Here is a 21,239-nt window from a genome sequence, read left to right as displayed (position 1 = left end):
GGTTTATCTATGGCTCTATAGAGGCAGGTCAGTAGCTTTATCTATGGCTCTATAGAGGCAGGTCAGTAGCTTTATCTATGGCTCTATAGAGGCAGGTCAGTAGCTTTTTCTATGGCTCTATAGAGGCAGGTCAGTAGGTTGATCTATGGCTCTATAGAGGCAGGTCAGTAGCTTTATCTATGGCTCTATAGAGGCAGGTCAGTAGCTTTTTCTATGGCTCTATAGAGGCAGGTCAGTAGGTTGATCTATGGCTCTATAGAGGCAGGTCAGTAGATTGATCTATGGCTCTATAGAGGCAGGTCAGTAGCTTTATCTATGGCTCTATAGAGGCAGGTCAGTAGGTTTATCTATGACTCAGGTAGAAATGGCAGATCAGTTTCATGTACAGAGCATTTTGCCAGCAGAATAAAATAAAATAAAATGTTTATTGTCACATGCTTAGTAAACAACAGGCGTAGACTAACAGTGAAATGCTTCTTTACAGGCCCTTCCCAAAAATGCAGAATACAATAAAACAATTGAAATAATAATAATAGGAAAAAAAATTGTTACACGAGGAATAAATACACAATGAGCAATGATAGCTTGGCTATATACACCGTACATGTAGTACCAGTACTGAACCGATGATAACTTGGCTATATACATGGGTTACCAGTACTGAACCGATGATAACTTGGCTATATACATGGGTTACCAGTACTGAACCGATGATAACTTGGCTATATACATGGGTTACCAGTACTGAACCGATGATAACTTGGCTATATACATGGGTTACCAGTACTGAACCCGATGATAACTTGGCTATATACATGGGTTACCAGTACTGAGCCGATGATAACTTGGCTATATACATGGGTTACCAGTACTGAACCGATGATAACTTGGCTATATACATGGGTTACCAGTACTGAACCGATGATAACTTGGCTATATACATGGGTTACCAGTACTGAACCGATGATAACTTGGCTATATACATGGGTTACCAGTACTGAGCCGATGTGCAGGGGTACGAGGTTATTGAGATAGATATGTACATATAGGTAGGGGGTAAAGTGACTAGGCAACAGGATAGATAATAGACAGTAGAAGCAGCGTATGTGATGAATGTGGAAGTGTGTGTGTGGTGACGGTGTGCCAACAGTGAGTGTGTGTGTGTGTATGTGTTGGAGTGTCAGTGTAAGTATGTGTGAGTGTGTGGGTAGTCCAGTGTGTGTTTATAGAGTCAAAAAAGAGTCAATGCAGGTAGCCCGGGTAGCAATTTGGTTAACTATTTAGCAGCCTTGTTTAGCAGTCTTATGGCTTGGGGGTAGAAGCTGTTCGTGAGCCTTTTTTTGAAGGGTCGGGCTCAATTCCATTTCAATTTCAGTCAATTCAGGAAGTACACTGAAATTCCAATTTTCTTCAATGATTTTCAATTAGGAAATGTTGGGAATTTGTAATTTGGTTTTCTTTCCGAATTGTCTGGAATTGAAATGGAATTGGCCCCAATCCAGATCTATTGTGGTAATAGATTGGATCCCAGTCAGTGAGACTAACCTAGATAAATAGTGGTTAAATAACACCAAACATGCGGTTAATGGCCCTTCAGAAAACTGTCATGGAGACTGACATTCAGAGGGGTTGTTTGACGTACTAAACGGGAGTAGTGCACTGAATAGAGCATAAGGTGCCATTTGAGGATATGCCTGAGTGCAGTGATGCGTTCTCTCGAGGGGATCCGGAAGGGAAGGTTTCCCTGGAACCGAATAAACTCCCATCAAACCTAATTGGTTAATCCCTGAGCTGCTGCTGACGAGAAAATAATAGTTTTTGGGGATCTTCAGGAATACCCCAGTAACTGTGAATGTGATATGGCCTGTTATATAATGCTGTTGGGGATTAAACACTTACTGTACTGTCTGGTTAGATCATTGTGTAATCTATCTGTCTATAGATCCATCCATCCGTCCAGCCACGGTCGTCACTAGAAATCCCAGCCACAAAGTCACAAAACCCAATTTCTACAAGTTATCTTTTTAAAATATGATTTAAACTGAACCCTGACATGAACCCTACCCTTAACCACATGTATAACCTCATGCCTAACTCCATCCTTGAATACATGTAACCAATTTTGACTTTGTGGCTGTGGTAACTAGTGGAAACATCCATCCGTTTGGTCTCTCGTTGACCTCCGTTACGGTTGCGGCGCTATTTAGCCCAAACTGCAGTAGTATTACTAGCGGTTGCGCATGTTTGTTTCGGCTAGTAGCCATGGCTCGGTTCGCTACTCTGTTGCTTTTACCGGTTCTCATTGAATCGGTATTATCAATTTCTTTCTTTTTACCGGTAAATTCAAGAAAATGTTTACGGGAAGAGATTCACAAAGACGTGCTCGTCACGGGGGAGTATGAAGTCAGCGACCAGTCTAACACAAAAACCAACCTGAAGGTGAGTTTGATGCTGACGACTAAGCTAAGCTAAGCTAACTAGCTACTAACTGTTAACAGTGAAGGTCCAAACGCAGTTTGGTCATATCATTTTCTGACGAGAAGTGACTTAAAACAATACGTGGAAATGCAACCGTATTCATATAAATTGCTATCCATAACAGCTGGCTAGCTAAATGTCTTGTTGACAGCTGCAGTTATCTTGTTAGCTAACGTTAGCCTGGTAGCTAACGTTAGCCTGGTAGCTAACGTTAGCCTGGTAGCTAACGTTAGCCTGGTTGGGCCTGTGACAGACAGGTTCCTGGTTGTTTTAAATGGGTTTTGATTGAAATAGCAGAATTTTACTTTTCTTTTTTTTAATCAAACGAAGTGTGTATAATATTACATACGTAGAGGTATTTAAACGCAACTATTTTATTTCAATGTTTAGTATCTGTTGAGTTGGTGAACGTTCAGGATGTTACACGTCAGTCTTAACTCCCCCCATCCACTCTGTGATACGTGTAGCTAGCTAGTTAGCTAGCGATGTTAGCATGCTGTAAAATTTTGCTCATGAGGATGTCAATAAAGTGGATGCAGGGTTAAAATAAGACTTGACAACTCCATACAAATCATAATCATACAAGTCTATAATTTTGCCTACAACATGGACAAAGTTAGCTGATGTTATGTGAGAGAGTTTATAATTACACTCCATTGGGTAAACGTTGCCCGTTGCAACACTTGTGCACCAGCTGTCAATACACGTGTTGTATTTTCTGCCTTTTTATGTTGTTGTACCATCACCTGTGTTTTAACGTTAGATCACAGACTCGTCGGGACACATCCTATACTCAAAGGAAGGTGCAACGAAAGGGAAGTTTGCCTTCACGACAGAGGATTATGACATGTTTGAAGTGTGCTTTGAGAGCAAATCGCCCATGGGTAAGTCAAAGTGAATAGTATTTATTTTGTGGTACTTAAAGTGATGGTAATCCTTAACCTAGATGTTTGCAAGGAGCAGGCATTGTTCAATCTAATTGATAGCCTAACTGCATTACACCAGCTATAGCTGGCCAGCACATGCACCATTTGAGTCAGGGTTCTGAGAACATTACTCTGTTTAAACAGTTAATGGAGGCCAGTCAGTCTGCAACCAATAAGTGAATGAAGAGGCAGGGGATAAGTTAGGACGGGATAGGTTTATAGCTGGGTCACATTCAGTACCCAAACTCTGTTAAATGTATCAGATAGAAATGTGAACATTGTTTGTTCTACGTAGCATATTTCTATCTGAATGAAACAAAACATTGTGTCCTGCCGAACGCGGTCCATGTGACTGGAAGGAGTCCTTCCAACATGTGTTATTGCTTGCTGTTATCGAATGAGCTCAGTAAAGCCATCCATGCCTTGTAAATAATGTTTGTTCTGTCACCCAGGAACTGGGAGGATCCCCGACCAGCTCCTTAATCTGGACATGAAGCACGGAGTGGAGGCCAAGAACTACGAAGAGGTGAGTCGCTGGTACTGCTGCTGGTACTGCTGCTGGTACTGCTGCTGGTACTGCTGCAAAGTGAAACTGAAATGCATGTACACTCTTGCACCATTAAGGGATTGCTTCTTTGCTTTGCAGGCTCACCAGTGTCTAGGAAATGTTAAATGATAGTTGAAATTGTTTAAAGAAGCCCCTCTACACACTGGGCTGGAATAGTATGACTTGTTAATTTGGTGCCAACATTTTGGTAGGGATTTAGGAAGCATTTCATCAGATTTTGAGGGACAAAATGTTTAATGTAAGGTGCCGACCAAAAAAATAAAATAAACTAAATAATTTGGGGGATGGCAGAACGTTTCCTTTCAAAAATATTTATGCGAGTTAAGTACGTCGGATAAAAATGTCACGACGGGCCTGATGGAAACAGCAAATTTCACTGTAAACATTCCAAATGTTGACAAAACAATATATATGCTAGACAAGGTTGGATTTTTTGTTGTTGTGTGTCTGTAAAATTAATTCTGAGTGAAATGGTGGCGGAAACGTCTTTATGCGCAAATATTGATATAATAACGAAATATTGAAGTAAACTTGGAGTCATGCGGATGACATGGTGTGTGGTCCTCCCACTACGACTCGTTTATTAGACTACAGATTAAATAAATGATGATGAATTTCACAAGGTGGTGAAAGTGCACGGTGAGATGATCGAGGGTCTTTTTTTGGTGATAATCGATGGCTGGCTGCCATTTTGACAAATAAAAATTATATGGCTCTTTTGTCCATAATAATAATCTCATGTATTGTAGGTAGTTTATCCGCACTGTATCAGTGAAGCTGTTGGCTAGAGCGCACATGCCAAGACCAGAGTGGGCACATTCGCTATATAACGCAGTAGAGTTAAATTAGATGGAAATCCATTTAACTTGTTTTTTTAAATAAAAAAAAGAATTGAATCACTAAGTTATTTTTATGTGCACTACGTCATCACGCACAGCTTTTCATCTTCAAAAAAGTCAGTTTAATGGAAACAACATGGTTGAAAAATGCTCATATTGTTTTTAATGTAGATTTTTAGAATATTTGCATGAAAAATCTGTTGTCATTTGGATGTAAACCTAGCTAATGTAAAGTAAATGGATATAAAGTATGTCAAAAAAAGTTAATGCAGATATACAATATATTTATAAGATCATCTTCTTTGAGAACGAACAACCACCAAAATAAAAACTAGACAATCTAAAAAATGTAACAGAAAAACAAATGTAATGGCATGGGGCTGATTGTTATGGTGATTGCGTCACTGGGCTAGTATTAGAACATGGTGTGTTGGCCCTTCAGAAAGTATTCAAACCTATTGACTTATTCCACATTTTGTTGTTAGTCGGAATTCAAAATGGATTAAATAAAAAAATAAAAAAATCTCATCCATCTACACACAATACCCCAAAATGTACATACAGAAATAAGTATTCATACCCCTGAGTTAATACATGTTAGAATGACCTTTGGTAGCGATTACAGCTGGGAGTCTCTTTCTGGGTACTTATCTAAGAGCTTTGCACACCTGGATTGTACAATATTTGCACATTTTTATTAAAAATTATTCCAACTCTGTCAAGTTGGTTTTTGATCATTGCTAGACAGCCATTTTTCAAGTCTTGCAGTAGATTTTCCAAGTAGATTTAAGTCAAAACTGTAACTCGGCCACCAGTGCTTAAAATGAACATCTGCCAAATGTGGGTAGTTTTTGCCGGCCTAAGATGTCTGTTTCACCAGCCATGTTGGTGGGAAGTCAGGGCTCCACTGTGCGAGCATTTCACTCGCATTTGTGAATAAAAATAAATAAATAGTGTTGCAAGATCACATTTATAGTAACATAAATGCTGCGGTAGCTGTTTTCAATGTATTTCCGCTGTTTTGTTTCACAGCTGGTATGTCAATCGCCCAAAGTCAAAGAACTAGGAATCCTATATAGCCTATTCCACCTCGTGCTGCAACACTGCCTGGCTGGGGGCTGTGCACACCTGAAGAGTTGAGTGAAAGATTGATTTTTAGAAGCGCTGCGCACAGGCATAAAAATAGGTTTAATTTACTTGAAACGAAAGTGAGACTTTGTCCTTGTGTTTCTTGGCAATTTATATTATTTTGTTCACACGCTAGGTTGTTTTTCTACATTTGAGTTTCAACTGCTAGAGAAGAGAAGACAGCGTTTCTACTAGTCAGACTCAATCTCACAGGTACAAACATGACTGGAGTCAAGTTACCACCGTAACCTTAAAGGGGCAGGTGAACATTTTGGGGGGTTAAAAGACCCAGGTCACAAAAGATGAAATTAAACAATATACCACATGGCTTCTTACTAGTAATACATTTATTGTTTTAAGAAACATTACAAAGCATATTCATCTGTTTTTGTGTGTTTTGTTGGTGTAATTTTAGTGGGCAAAAAATATTTGGGCTGGTAAAAAAATCGGAGTGGCGGATAGATTTAAAAAAAATTAAAAAATCTACTTCTCACAGTGGCTGGTGGACCAAAAAAAGACAACATTTGATGCCCTGTCGGCCACTCAGGAACATTCACTGTCTTCTTGGTTAGCCACTCCAGTGTAGATTTGGCTTTGTGTTTTAGTTCATTGTCCTGCTGAAAGGTGAATTCATCTCCCAGTGACTGGTGGAAAGCAGACTGAAGCAAGTTTTCCTCTAGGATATTTCCTGTGCTTAGCTCTATTCCGTTCTTTAAAAAAAAAAAAACTCCCTAGTCCTTAACGATGACAAGCATACCCATGAAATGATGCAGCCACCACCATGTTTGAAAATATGGATTTGCCTCAAACACAACACTTTGTATTTAAGTCATAAAGGTAATTTCTTTGCCACATTGTTTGCAGTATTATTTTAGTGCCTTATTGCATGTTTTGGAATATTTGTATTCTGTACAGGCTTCCTTCTTCTCACTCTGCCATTTTAGGTTAGTATTGTGGAGTCACTACAATGTTGTTGATCCATCCTCAGTTTTCTCCTATCACAGCCATTAAACTCTGTAACTGTTTTAAAGTCACCATTGACCTCATGGTGAAATCCCTGAGCGGTTTCCTTCCTCTCCGGCAACTGAGTTAGGAAGGACGCCTGTATCTTTGTAGTGACTGGGTGTATTGATGCACCATACAAAGTGTAATTAATAAATTCACCATGCTCAAAGGGATATTCAATGTATGCTTTCTTTTTACCCATCTACCAATAGGTGCCCTTCTTTGCGAGGCATTGAAAAACCTCCCTGGTCTTTTGTGGTTGGATCTGTGTTTGAAAAAATAAAATAAAAAACATTATACTTTGACATTAATGGGTATGGTGTGTTGGCCAGTGACACAATTCATTTTAAATTCAGGCTGTAACACAACAAAATGTGGAACAAGTAAAGTGGTGTGAATACTTTCTGAAGGCACTAGAGTAAACACTGCACACACTGTTCTGCTGACTTGTATTGTGAATTGATAATCCACTCTACCCACACCCCACACATACTGATTTGAGCCTGAAGCTCATGCGTGGGTTGGAGGACCAGCTACTGGTGTCTGTGTTAATGTGGGCATGCCTATGTGGGTGAACACTGTACAGTACATGCGTACTTAGCTACGTCAACGTGTGGTGTTAGAGTAGAGTCTAGTTGGCAAGGAAACCAGGAAGTGCAAGTTGGCTAGAATCCCTGTCTTGTCTGTAACCAACGCTACTTTGACGTCTGTCTGGTCCGTCTGGTCACCTGGTCTGTCTGGTCAGCTTGATTTCACTTGGTCTTTTTTTTTTCTTCTTACGCCTCGACCAGACCGACAACGTCATTGCGTTTTGGTAAACCAAAAGTACATCATTTCCAATGGAATACGGCATCGTTACAAAGTTATTTAATTGGTTGAGAAATGTGATTTTTCCAGTTTTTCTGACATGTGTGTGTGTGTGTGTGTGTATGTGTATATATATATATATATATATTTGAAATTGCCCTAGCCAAAATACAGATTATTTTTTTTTTTCAATATTGTCCTGATCTAATTTCTTTATAATCTCAGCAAAAAAAAGAAACGCCCCTTTTTTCAGGACCCTGTCTTTCAAAGATAATTCGTAAAAATCCAAATAACTTCACAGATCTTAATTGTAAAGGGTTTGAACACTGTTTCCCATGCTTGTTCAATGAACCATAAACAATTAATGAACATGCACCTGTGGAATGATCGTTAAGACACTAGCAGCTTACAGATGGTAGGTAATTAAGGTCACAGTTATGAAAACTTAGGACACTGAAGAGGCCTTTCTACTGACTCTGAAAAACACCAAAAGAAAGATACCTTGGGTCCCTGCTCATTTAAAAAAAAAATAATAATAATGTTTTTGTCATTTTAGCAGACGCTCTTATCCAGAGCGACTTACAGTAGTGAATGCATACATTTCATTTCATGCATTATTTTTTTAAAATTATTTATTATTTTTTTTTTTTTTTGTACTGGCCCCCCGTGGGAATCGAACCCACAACCCTGGTGTTGCAAACACCATGCTCTACCAACTGAGCCACAGGGCCACGTTCATCTGTGTGAACGTGCCTTAGGCATGCTGCAAGGAGGCATGAGGACTGCAGATGTGGCCAGGGCAATAAATTGCAATGTCTGTACTGTGAGACGCCTAAGACAGCGCTACAGGGAGACAGGACGGACAGCTGATCATCCTCGCAGTGGCAGACCACTTGTAACAACACCTGCAAAGGATCGGTACATCCGAACATCACACCTGCGGGACAGGTACAGGATGGCAACAACAACTGCCCGAGTTACACAAGGAACGCACAATCCCTCCATCAGTGCTCAGACTGTCTGCAATAGGCTGAGAGAGGCTGGACTGGGCTTGTAGGCCTGTTGTCTGGTGAGGACCTGCCTTACATCACCGGCAACAACGTTGCCTATAGGCAGAAACCCACCGTCGCTGGACCAGACAGGACTGGCAAAACATGCTCTTCACTGACGAGTCGCGGTTTTGTCTCACCAGTGGTGATGGTCGGTTTTCGCGTTTATCGTCGAAGGAAGGAACGTTACACCGAGGCCTGTACTCTAGAGCAGGATCGATTTGGAGGTGGAGGGTCCGTCATGGTCTGGGGCGGTGTTTCACAGCATCATCGGACTGAGCTTGTTGTTATTGCAGGCAATCTCAACGCTATGCGTTACAGGGAAGACATCCTCCTCCCTCATGTGGTACCCTTCCTGCAGGCTCATCCTGACATGACCCTCCAGCATGACAATGCCACCAGCCATACTGCTCGTTCTGTGCGCGATTTCCTGCAAGACAGAAATGTCAGTGTTCTGCCATGGCCAGTGAAGAGCCCGGATCTCAATCCCATTGAGCACATCTGGGACCTGTTGGATCGGAGGGTGAGGGCTAGGGCCATTCCCTCCAGGAATTTGCAGGTGCCTTGGTGGAAGAATGGGGTAACATCTCACAGCAAGAACTGGCAAATCTGGTGCAGTCCATGAGGAGATGCACTGCAGTACTTAGTATCTGGTGTGGCCACCAGCTGCATTGACTGTTACTTTTGATTTTGACACCCCCCCCCCCCCCCCCCTTTGTTCAGGGACACATTATTCCATTTCTGTTAGTCACATGTCTGTGGAACTTGTTCAGTTCATGTCTCAGTTGTTGAATCTTATGTTCATGCAAATATTTACACATGCTAAGTTTGCTGAAAATAAAACGCAGTTGACAGTGAGAGGACGTTTATTTTTTGTTGCTGAGTTTATATGTTTTAGCTTGTAGCTTGTGGGAAGAGAAATTCTGTAAAACTAGAGAGAGAGGAGGGGTAAAGCGTTCTGCATACCAGACCGATTGCACTGTGTTCCTGTTGAACTACTGGGGAAAACTGGCACTGCTACAGCACAGCTCGACAGTGACACCTACTGGACAAACTTCATCTAGAATTTCCTTATTTATAAATGTTCATGCCTTTCCTGCTGCACTATCCAACGGAACAAGTTGAGATCCTAAATCCAATCCAATAAACACCTACCAGTAAGGGATGAATTGTGGCGTTGCATTGTTTTTGTTTTTTTTGATTGGCGGCTCTCTCGTCCACTCAGATCGCCAAAGTGGAGAAGCTAAAGCCCCTGGAGGTGGAGCTAAGGCGACTGGAGGACCTATCCGAGTCCATCGTTAATGACTTTGCCTACATGAAGAGGAGGGAGGAGGAGATGAGAGATACCAACGGTAAGAAGAGCACAGTACTGATGGTAGTACTTCCATTTACTAGTCTGACATGGACCTGTATTGTGTGAACTCAGTTCGTCCATTTGAGAAATCTTCCCTTGACCATCAATACATGTTTTATGCAGAATTTCAAGTTATACATGTGATCATTCTGATGTATAGTCTTAGCTCATCGTCAACACATTTTTTACATTACTCATTATCATCTATATTTCTAACTCTGTTCTCTGTCTTCCAGAGTCCACCAACACACGCGTCCTGTACTTCAGCATCTTCTCTATGTGCTGTCTGATTGGTCTGGCTACCTGGCAGGTCTTCTACCTGCGACGCTTCTTCAAGGCAAAGAAGCTGATTGAGTAGAGAGGCATCACCACTACACCCAGGGGGAGCAGCCGATGCTACCCGATCAACCTTCACCCTTCTCGGACTAGCTTCAACAAAAACTATGGCTTTGTCCAAAATGACACCCTGTATAGTGAACTACTTTTGACCAGAGCCCCATAGGCTGAAGTTTTTGCCGAAGCCCCGTAGACTCTGGTCAAAAGTAGTTGACTATACAGGGAATAACCAGGGCACTGTTTCGGACCTATCCAATAATGACAAAACAAAGGGTTGAGCAGAACTCTCTACTAGTTTCGGTGGTGTGAGAGGGCACCAAGGGGGTAGCCTATTCTCTGAAAACGATATACACCTGGGGCTCATTCAGCAGAGTGAAATTATTATACTTTTTTTTTTTTAAGGTACAGGTAGAAATGTAGAATATACACAGATTTGTCTTCAGAGAGCGAAAATATTCCATGTGTTATTTACATTTCTCAGATTGTCATTTAATGTGTACAGTTTGATTTGGAGTTATGTTTTTTATTTTGTTGGGATGAATGGTTGCCCCCTTGAGAGAACGTCTATGGCCCTTTATATTGTTGTACAAAGTCTTGGCCATGCCAAGCGAGCTATAGGCTATAGTGTGCTGTGTGTCGCAAAAAGGCACCCTATTTCCTATATAGTGCACTACTTTTGACCAGGTCCCATAGGGCTCTGGTCAAAAGTAGTGCACTAGGGTGCCTTTTGAGATGTACCTTTTTTATATTGTTGCCCCTTTTTAAGTGAAGCCTTTTATGAACAGCAGGTGGAATGTGGTAAAACTCAAGAGAAACTATGGCAACCACTGAACTTCTGTGCTTTGTCGGTTAATTCATTTGAATACGTGTTTGGTAACTACATTTTGACAGCGTCTTTTAGTTTGTTCTGATTTTCTAAATGCTATCGCAGGGCAGGTATTTTGGGGGAGAGGGTTTCATAAGTTATCAGGGAATGAATTAATGGTTGGTTGTCTTGAATGTCACCCTATTCCATATAAAAATGCATTGGGCCCTGGTCAAAAGTAGTGCACTATTTAGGGAATAGGCTGTAATTTTGGATGCAGTTAAATATCATTTTGAAAACTAGGTCATTTCTAGAAGAACACTTGTTGCTAGTTCTTAAGTTTTTTTAAAATTTTATTTTAAGATCTACAAAAGATAACAGCCACACATCTACATTGCCATCTGAATGTGTTTTTAAGCCAAGTAGTAGTTCCCCGTATTAATTACTCTTCTTCTTTTGAGAACCCTTGATTCTGGCTATTAGAACCTGACCCACAAATGCATGTCAAACCTTATTACTTAAAAAATGTCAGACATGTATACTATCATCAACATCAGGATAGTACGATTGTACTGCCATTTTTACATGCCAGCTTTGCATCGGTGGTAGTTTTGTAGTAACATAGGATATTTTCCAACTCTTCCTGGGATGTGTTCCATTTGAGTAGGCTAGTGTATTGTTTTTTTATTTATTTTTACTGCAATTTCAGGGGAAATTATTTGCTGCTTTAGCCTGGTCCCAGATCTGTTTTGTTTGACAACAGTGACAATTGGAGTTGGCAAAGCAAGACAACACAAACAGATCTGGGACCAGGCTATTGCTTATTGATTTTTGGGGATCGATTTCAAATTACAAACACTTACATCCAAGATCCTAGCCTGAGTGCCACTCTTTGTGCTATCATGGCAACTCTTTGTCAGGTTTTGCGTGACGAGGACAGCAATAGAGTTAGTAAGAGTACAAACTGATCTGCGACCAGGCTTTCAAGATCCATCCAACATTCTGAGATAATTATGGGGTCTGGGTTACATGAGGGTTTGGAGTTGGTTAAAAGATATTCCAACAATTTTTTTTGTCACTGTTATTAAGCTACTGCATTGACCAATTATTTGGGGTACATCATTTTTTTTAACAGTGAACATTTGCTATGTTTTCAGTCAAAGATTTCTATGTTGATTGATATCAATTTGGAAAAGGTTTGTGTTAGGCTTTTATTCAATAAAATATTGGATGGATTTAAAAAAAAAATGTTGCTTGGAATTTTGTGATGGGATGACCAAATGACATCCACGCAGCATTATCACAGAACAATGAGCCAAATATTTCACCGGATGTAAAAATGTGAAAAATCCAGTTGGCGTTTCCACTCACTACCAAATCTGGTGACGAGAGGAAGCCAAGTGTCCGGCAGTGGGTTTTGGCCTACATTCTGCATGTTCTCATCGATTTAAACATTTTAATTCCATATAGCTTTCTGTTTCCAAAACTAAGATATGTAACAGTGGAGCGCATTTTGTAGACTTTGCCAATGTTTCTACAAAGAGCGTTGTTTAGAAAGAGTGCATGGGCGAATTGAGTTACTGCACAAGCGCTTCACAGAGGAGGAGTTCCCTAAGGCACCAGCAGGATCTCATTAGCTCCTGCTTGGCTCTAAAAATCTTTGTCATTATGGCATCTTCATAAATGGATCATATATTATTGTATTAAGGTTACACTAGTACTGTCTACCTGTTACTGTCTACCTAATAATATACAATTATTATGAATAAATTATGAAATCTATGAAAACATTGCATGATGTGGGTTTCTAATCATTTGGTCCAATCAGCATTGGACTAATATAGTGACCCGGAAGCGCCTTCCTTCGCGCGCAATGTAGTTCCGGTTCAATTTCCCTCTTAAGTAAATGTGTGACAACACCCAATTGTTTTTTTATTTTTTTTTATACAGCATCTAGCAAGTGAATACAGAAAACAATATGCCTGGGGCAGACAAGGAAACAGATCTTACGGAACGAATCGAGTCTTTTCTTGCCGATTTGAAGAGGGGAGGTAGTGGGACAGGACCCCTCCGAGGGTCGGGGGAAATGGCCAGAGAAACCACATATTTGCTTCTGAGAATAACAGCCCAAGCACGATGGAGCAGCGCAGGTAAACGTTATAACAGCAGAACTCTAGCTAGATTCATGGTTTTCTAGTTCTCAAGATAGCTGTAAATGTTTTTTGTAAATTACATTTCATATTTGTGAGCAACTTTTTATCCGCTATCAGACGCATTGTGATAGTAATTTTAGCCAGCTGTCAAAATCTGAACTGCCACAAGAAGCTGATGTAATTTTGAAACTGGTCAATAGTGTGACTGAGCTGTCTGGACATCATAGCACAGATAGAACAATTAGACAGATATTTCACCGGATTTATAAATGTGAAGCATCCGGTTGACGTTTCTTCTCACTACCAAATATGGTGATGAGAGGGAAGCCCAGTGGGAGAAGATGGAGCGAAATGGATTTTGACCGACATTTCTGCTATTTTTCTCATCGTTAAACATTTGAACTCATATACAGTTTTCTGTTTCCAAAACTAAAATCTGTAACAAACAAAGTGGATAGCGTTTTTTTTTTTTACTTTAACCTTTGCCAATGTTTTAAAAAAAAGGCATTGTTTAGGAGAGAAATGCAAATAAATGCCAGAACGCGCCAATAGGAGCTCACTATCTCCTTGCTTGTTCTGACCACTCTGATTTAATTTGCTCCCATTGGAAACGACAGGCTGTGGTCTATCTTGGGTTATTTCTAAAAGTCTTTGATAAATCATAGTTAATAGCCCGTTTGTAGTCCTAAAACCCGGAAATAAGTTATCTCTGGCTCGTTCAGCCATCCCTATAGGGAAAAATGAATGGGGAATTAATAATAAATGCCGAATATAAGGTCTGAGGTTAACACAGACTTAGGAGATCTTATACATGTTGTTCTGTGCGATAATACCAGTCAGTTAACATGACCTTTATGAATTATGAAGCCTTTATGTGCTTTGTGTTTTTTTAATCATTACATACTTTTTGTGAATTTTGAAGAATTTGACGTTAGCTGATGAAGATTCTCATATAACAAAACATATAAGATATCCTAAGTCTGTGTTTACCACAGACTTTATTTTCAACGTTTTATCCGAAACCCCTTTAAAAAAAAACGCTAATAATTTTCCCCATATGCTTTGTCCAACAAACCATGGCTGAGTTCGTTCTTACAAAAATACGCTATTACTATTTCTCTATTCACTTACTAGGAATAATGTATGACAAAGAAATCCTCTTGTATGTCATAACAGGCGACCTGATGGAGATAATTCGCAACGAGGGAAGGAGAATGACTGCCGCCCAACCGTCCGAGACCACCGTGGGCAACATGGTACGGCGCGTACTCAAGATCATCAGGGAGGAGTATGCCAGGTGAGAGAGATGGGGGAGTCTGGGGAATATTCCTTCAAAGAACAGGCAGACGGTTTATAATCAACATTGTTCATCTGGTGTCTGATACACTTGTTATGGTTGTCCATATCATAGGCTAGTCTGGGTACCAATCTGTTTAGCTATCGTTCCACTCCTCACCAACCCTGTCATGCTAAACATCATTTGGAGCATATGTCATGGAGTACAGTGAGGGGAACGTTAGCTAAACAGAATCTGGTTAATTATGTAATAGATGGACTTGTTGACGATTTCTCTGTTGCCGCTCTACTCATGTTAAAGCTACCATCTGTACAATGTCTTGTTGTTCTACGGTCATTTCAATGAAATATACCCAGCTTGTCACTCTCTTCTCATGTCACCTATGTTTTTTGTTTCCTCAGGTTCCGTGGTAGCAGCGAGGAGACCGAGCAGCAGGAGTCCCTCCACAAGCTGCTGACGTCAGGGGGGTTGATTGAGGAGAACTTCAGACAACATTTTATTCATCTCAAAGCCAACGTCATAGAGGCCATCAATGAACTCCTCACAGAGCTTGGTAAGATTCTCACTGATAGCACACACATATTAACACCAACCGTTATCAAATTCATTCCAGCAGCTTTTAAGCTTTTTCATTTATTTTATTTCACCTTTATTTAACCAGGTAGGCAAGTTGAGAACAAGTTCTCATTTACAATTGCGACCTGGCCAAGATAAAGCAAAGCAGTTTGACACAAACAACAACACAGAGTTAAACATGGGATAAACAAACATACAGTCAATAACACAATAGAAAAATCTATATATACAGTGCAAAATAATTACAATTTAACAATTAAACACTGGAGTGATAGATGTGCAGAAGATGAATGTGCAAGTAGAGGTACTGGGGTGCAAAGGAGCAAAAAATGAATAACAATATGGGGATGAGGTAGTTGGGTGGGCTATTTACAGATGGGCTATGTACAGGTGCAATGATCTGTAAGCTGCACTGACAGCTGATGCTTAAAGTTAGTGAGTGAGATATAATCATGTCGCTTAACTGAAGCGTAAGGAAAATAACATCTGACTTTATCTCTGTACCATTCGGAGGACGTAGTTGGCATTAGCTGAAGTCCCCTTTCAGCCCCCATGTTCTCTAGTGCTTTTAATCTGTACCCTGCTTATTCCTAAAGATCCTATGAGAATATTATCCTTGGTCAAGCAGCACTGAGTTTACTGTTATATTCTCCTTCTTGTCGTCTTTCTCTCTCCCAGAGGGCACCACAGACAACATCGCCATGCAGGCCCTGGAGCACATCCACTCCAACGAGGTCATCATGACTGTCGGCCGCTCACGCACCGTCGAGGCCTTCCTCAAAGACGCAGCGAGGAAACGCAAGTTCCATGTCATCGTGGCTGAGTGTGCCCCCTTCTGCCAGGTATACGCCATCCTTTCATCCCTCATTCGCTCCCATCATCCCACCATCCAACTATACCTCCATCTCTATCTATCCCTCTCTTCCTGCATGCCTCTATCTATCCATCCATTCATCTATCCCTCCCTGCCTCCCTCCCTCTATCCATCATCCCTCTATCCATCCAGCATCCCTCCCTGCCTCTATCCATCCATCTATCCATCATCCCTCCCTGCCTCCCTCATCCATCCATCATCCCTCTATCCCTCCCTCATCCATCTCTGCCTCCCTCCCTCTATCCATCCATCATCCCTCTATCCCTCCCTGCCTCTATCCATCCATCCATCATCCCTCCCTGCCTCCTCCATCCATCCATCATCCCTCTATCCCTCCCTGCCTCCCTCTATCCATCCATCATCCCTCTATCCTTCCCTCCTATCCATCTATCATTCCTCTATCCCTCCCTCCCTCATCCATCATCCCTCTATCCCTCCCTCATCATCATCCCTCCCTCCTATCCATCTATCATTCCTCTATCTATCCATCCCGCCATCCTTCTATCTATTTATATGTATATACAGTAGTGTTAAAGGAAGCACACATGGGAGGCATCTATTAAATTAATTTATTCTCTCCATAATATTTCATTATTTAATATGCTACAGTAATGACCTCCCTCTCCCAAGGGTCATGAAATGGCTACTGGTCTCTCCAAAGCGGGCATTGAGACCACTGTAATAGCAGATGCTGCCATATTTGCAGTGATGTCCCGAGTGAATAAGGTGAGTTTGACTTAAAAAAAAAATATATATATTTTTTACTGTGATGTTGCTTATTTTAGAACAGGCTCTTACTAAACTATTGATAGCTTGACTACTGTTAATGGACCAGATGTGGTGTTTTTCAGGTCATTATCGGCACACAGACAGTTCTAGCCAATGGTGGGCTCAGGGCGGTCAATGGAACTCACTCTGTAGCTCTAGCAGCCAGGCATCACTCTACTCCGCTCATCGTCTGCTCTCCCATGTTCAAGCTCTCGCCTCGGGTATTCACAACCGTATTCTGGCCTTTTCTAGGGAGTTTTTTTCCTAGCCACCGTGCTTCTACACCTGCATTGCTTGCTGTTTTTGGGGTTTTAGGCTGGGTTTCTGTACAGTACTTTAAGATATCAGCTGATGTAAGATGGGCTTTATAAATTTGATTTGATGATTTGATATTCAGTATGAACATGAACACCTTCTGGATGGAGATGGATGTCAGTGAGCCCTTTCTTCACCTGAAAGCTCCTGAATTGAATGACAAAAATAGGTTGTTTTCCTGTTCTCAGTTCCCCAATGAAGAGGACACATTCCATAAGTTTGTCTCCCCACACGAGGTGCTTCCCTTCGCAGCAGGTAGTACTTTTAATTGAGAACTTATTTAGTGTTTTATACTCTTGAGACTCTTTACCAAAGTGTCTGTAACACCAGAAGTAATCAACGCTTGTCTGTGTAAAAGCTAGCAATGACTGATTTAAAAAAAAAAAAAAAAATTCTCTCATCTGACTCTTCTCCTCTGTTTGTCTCTGTAGGAGAGATTCTATCCAAGGTGAACGTGCACTGCCCCGTGTTCGACTACGTTCCTCCTGAACTCATCACTCTGTTCATCTCTAACATCGGCGGCAACGCTCCCTCTTACACCTACCGGCTGATGAGTGAACTCTACCACCCTGAGGACCACAAACTGTAATCAGTGTACAGAAAATGCTAATCATAATAAATACAAATAATAATTAAAAAAAAAAAGGGTTATGCAATGGATTGCATTTGGTTTGTTTTAGTCTTTTCAATGATTTGTGAAACCACTGAGTTTATAGTATGATTTGATATATCAGCTGATGTAAGACGGTCTATATAAATAGATTTGATTTGCTGCAAGTTTCTTAACTTTTTGTATCTGACTTCATTGTAATTTAATAGAATTTACAGAATGTTATTTCAAAGAAGAAAATACATTCTTTACAATGATATTGCTTACCAGTAGGATGCCAGAACAGCGCCCACTACTGGAACTCTCGATGAAGTATTCAAAAAGATAGTTGTAGTTACGCCGGAGCACCAGCAGGAGGCAGCCTCCTAAATCAGAAACGGGCGAAAATGAAGCAAATAAATTAACATTATCGTTTACAAATTGTTGTCAGTGGACACACACTGGACACACACTGACGCACACAAGTTGAATCAACGTTGTTTACATTTACTTTCAATGGATATTATACATTGTCTGCTCTGCTCTGTGGGTTTCTTCACGATACGAGTGCGTCGTAATAGCATATTTCTGTTATATATGCAAACCAACAGATTCAGAAAGATGTTTGGAAGAAAAAAAATATATAAAAAAGACTGGGTCCCGCTGTATTGCTCAGGCTGTACTACAGCGTCTATTCACAGGCGCGATCCCACTACTGAGCGGCACGGGGGCTTTGGCCTGCTCCGTTTCCGACCTGGGCCGGTGCACCCCTCCTTAGACGACCTGGTGGTCCCGGGCTCCCCCAGGAGCACCATATCGATACCGAACTTAGTGCGGACACCCGATCGGCATAGTCCACTGGAGCTCAGAACTCCTGAGCTCAAACGATCCGCCAGCCTAAGCCTCCCAGCAACTTGGATTACAGGCGCACGCCACTGCACCCGGCGAGAAACCAGAGGATTTTTAGGGCATTTCAAGTTAAATTCGTGACGTCACACACACGCGTCACACGGCTTCTAGTGTGGACAACAGCGACCTGTTGCGGTGGTGTACGAAATTGCAGTGTTGTTGAAATTTTGCTTGACTTCCGTGTTGTCCTGCCCAGTTACATCTTACATAAGGTACATCTATCTATTCATGTAAAAAAAATAACTACCACTCGCACTTGTCTTTTCCTATTAGCACTGACTTTACAAATAATGACTTTATTGTTCAAAATATAGTTACTATGACCGTGATATCTATGTGGTTGTCTGAGCTACCGTAAGGTGAATCCACTAACCGTAATAAGTTGCTCTGGATAAGAGCGTCTGCTAAATGACTAAAATGTAAATGTATTGTATAACTATGAAAAAGCTTAATGCACTTTTGTCTCAGTAAACTCAATCAAATGTATTTATAAAGCCCTTTTTACATCAGCTGATCAGTGCTGATCAGCTGATCAGTGCTGTACAGAAATGCAGCCTAAAACCCCAAGCAGCAAGTAATGCAGATGTAGAAGCACAGTATCTAGGAACAACTCCCTAGAAAGGCAGGAATCTAGGAAGAAACCTAGAGAGGAACCAGGCTATGATGGGTGGCCAGTCCTCTTCTGGCTGTGCCGGGTGGAGATTGTAACAGAACATGGCCAAGATGTTCAAATGTTCATAGATGACCAGCAGGGTCAAATAATAATAATCACAGTGGTTGTAGAGGGTGCAACAGGTCAGCACCTCAGGAGTAAATGTCAGTTGGCTTTTCATAGCCGATCATTCAAAATTAGAGACAGCAGGTGCGGTAGAGAGAGTTGAAAACAGCAGGTCCGGGACAAGGTAGCACGTCCGGAGAACAGGTCAGGGTTCCATAGCCGCAGATAGAACAGATGAAACTGGAACAGCAGCACGGCCAGGTGGACTGGGGACAGCAAGGAGTCATCATGCCAGGTAGTCCTGAGGCATGGTCCTAGGGCTCAGGTCCTCCGAGAGCAGAGAGAAAGAGAGAAAGAGAGAAACTCCGGTGCTAAGCTAAGTCTTGTAACAGTTAATTCATTTTATTGAAGGACAAAGATGATAAATGATGTACGTTTTACTTGGTGTGAACTGGTTTCTGACACTAAGTGATCCTGAAAAGGACATGGTTTCCATATTAATGATTTCCATATTATTGGTTTCCATAGTAATGGTTTCCATGTTATTGGTTTCCATAGTAATGGTTTCCATATTATGCAATGGTGTACAATAGCTTAGAGTGACAGTCTGAGATACACTACATTACCAAAAGTATGTGGACACCTGCTCATCCAACATCTCATTCCACAATCATGGGCATTCATTTGGAGTTGGTTCCCCCTTTTTGCAGCTATAACAGCCTTATACCCTCTTCTGGGAGGGATTTGCATCCATTCAGCCACAAGAGCATTCGTGAGGTCGGGCACTAATGTTGGGTGATTAGGCTTGGCTCGCAGTCGGTGTTCCAATTCATCCCAAAGTTGTTCGACGGGGTTGAGGTCAGGGCTCTGAGCAGGCCAGTCAAGCTCTTCAACACCGATCTCAACAAACCATTTCTGTATGGACCTCACTTTGTGCACAGGGGCATTGTCATGCTGAAACAGGAAAGGGCCTTCCCCCAAACTGTTGTCAAAGTTGGAAGCACAGAATCATCCAGAATGTTATTTTCCTTCACTGGAACTAAAGTGCCTAACCCAAATCATGAAAAACAGCCCCAGAACATTATCCCTACTCCACCAGACTTTACAGTTGGCACTATGCATTGGGGCAGGTAGCGTTCTCCTGGTATCCAACAAACCCAGATTTGTCCGTCGGACTGCCAGAAGCGTGAAGCGTGATTCATCAGTCCAGAATCCAATGGCGGCGATGTTTACGCCACTCCAACTGACGCTTGTCATTGCACGTGGTGATCTTTGGCTTGTGTGCAGCTGCTTTGCCATGGAAACCCATTTCATGAAGCTCCCGACAAACAGTTCACGTGCTGACGTTGCTTCCAGAGGCAGTTTGGAACTCAGTAGGGAGTGTTGTAACCGAGGACAGACAGTTTTTAACACGAAACTCACTTCAGCACTCAGTGGTCCCGTTCTGAGCCAAATCCACTAATTTGAAGGGGTGTCCACACACACACACACACACAAAAATACAAATCCAACAATTTCAAAGATTTTACTGAGTTACAGTTCATAGAAGGAAACCAGTCAATTTAAATAAATTCATTAGATCCTAATCTATGGATTTCACATGACTGGGCAGAGGCACAGCCATTGGGGTAACCAGGCTCCTCAGCACCCACCCCTCATCAGATCCCGTCAGAGCCTGCTTCCTCTCTAGGTTCCTGCCATCTAGGGAATTGTTCCTAGCCACAGTGCTTCTACATCTGCATTCC

The 21,239-nt window shown here is 41.5% G+C and overlaps 2 protein-coding genes across 3 annotated transcripts; both read left to right on the top strand.

Annotated features, from left to right (window-relative positions):
- The first annotated feature begins 2,193 nt into the window (after window positions 1-2,193).
- LOC115151440 (transmembrane emp24 domain-containing protein 10) lies at window positions 2,194-12,543 on the top strand. Its single transcript, XM_029695413.1, has 5 exons — window positions 2,194-2,439; window positions 3,242-3,362; window positions 3,857-3,930; window positions 10,026-10,152; window positions 10,391-12,543. The coding sequence occupies exons 1-5, from the start codon at window positions 2,263-2,265 to the stop codon at window positions 10,510-10,512; spliced, it is 621 nt and encodes a 206-aa protein (XP_029551273.1). The 5' UTR covers window positions 2,194-2,262; the 3' UTR covers window positions 10,513-12,543.
- Window positions 12,544-13,169: 626 nt separating this feature from the next.
- On the top strand, window positions 13,170-18,142 carry LOC115151293 (translation initiation factor eIF-2B subunit beta-like). Of its 2 annotated transcripts, XM_029695255.1 has the most exons (8): window positions 13,170-13,445; window positions 14,625-14,745; window positions 15,147-15,298; window positions 16,000-16,163; window positions 16,826-16,921; window positions 17,047-17,184; window positions 17,467-17,533; window positions 17,710-18,142. In XM_029695255.1, the coding sequence occupies exons 1-8, from the start codon at window positions 13,274-13,276 to the stop codon at window positions 17,865-17,867; spliced, it is 1,068 nt and encodes a 355-aa protein (XP_029551115.1). In that variant the 5' UTR covers window positions 13,170-13,273; the 3' UTR covers window positions 17,868-18,142. The 2 variants fall into 2 exon arrangements, with proteins under 2 accessions (XP_029551115.1, XP_029551155.1); XM_029695295.1 differs by lacking the exons at window positions 17,467-17,533; window positions 17,710-18,142 and adding an exon at window positions 17,361-17,456.
- Window positions 18,143-21,239: the final 3,097 nt, after the last annotated feature.

Source organism: Salmo trutta, chromosome 1, assembly GCF_901001165.1.
Source record: "Salmo trutta chromosome 1, fSalTru1.1, whole genome shotgun sequence".
NCBI lineage: Eukaryota > Metazoa > Chordata > Actinopteri > Salmoniformes > Salmonidae > Salmo > Salmo trutta.
Note: the sequence above shows the minus strand (reverse complement) of the source record. Positions and strands in the feature narration are given on the sequence as shown.

What these genes read in the sequence shown, in the direction of transcription:
- LOC115151440 (XM_029695413.1), top strand. Translation starts at nt 2,263, where the DNA reads ATGGCTCGGTTCGCTACTCTGTTGCTTTTACCGGTTCTCATTGAATCG. An exon ending in TGAGAGCAAATCGCCCATGG is followed by an intron (nt 3,363 to 3,856) that starts GTAAGTCAAAGT and finishes TCTGTCACCCAG; the next exon opens with GAACTGGGAGGATCCCCGAC. An exon ending in AGGCCAAGAACTACGAAGAG is followed by an intron (nt 3,931 to 10,025) that starts GTGAGTCGCTGG and finishes TCGTCCACTCAG; the next exon opens with ATCGCCAAAGTGGAGAAGCT.
- LOC115151293 (XM_029695255.1), top strand. Translation starts at nt 13,274, where the DNA reads ATGCCTGGGGCAGACAAGGAAACAGATCTTACGGAACGAATCGAGTCT. An exon ending in ATCAGGGAGGAGTATGCCAG is followed by an intron (nt 14,746 to 15,146) that starts GTGAGAGAGATG and finishes TTGTTTCCTCAG; the next exon opens with GTTCCGTGGTAGCAGCGAGG. An exon ending in AGTGTGCCCCCTTCTGCCAG is followed by an intron (nt 16,164 to 16,825) that starts GTATACGCCATC and finishes CCCTCTCCCAAG; the next exon opens with GGTCATGAAATGGCTACTGG.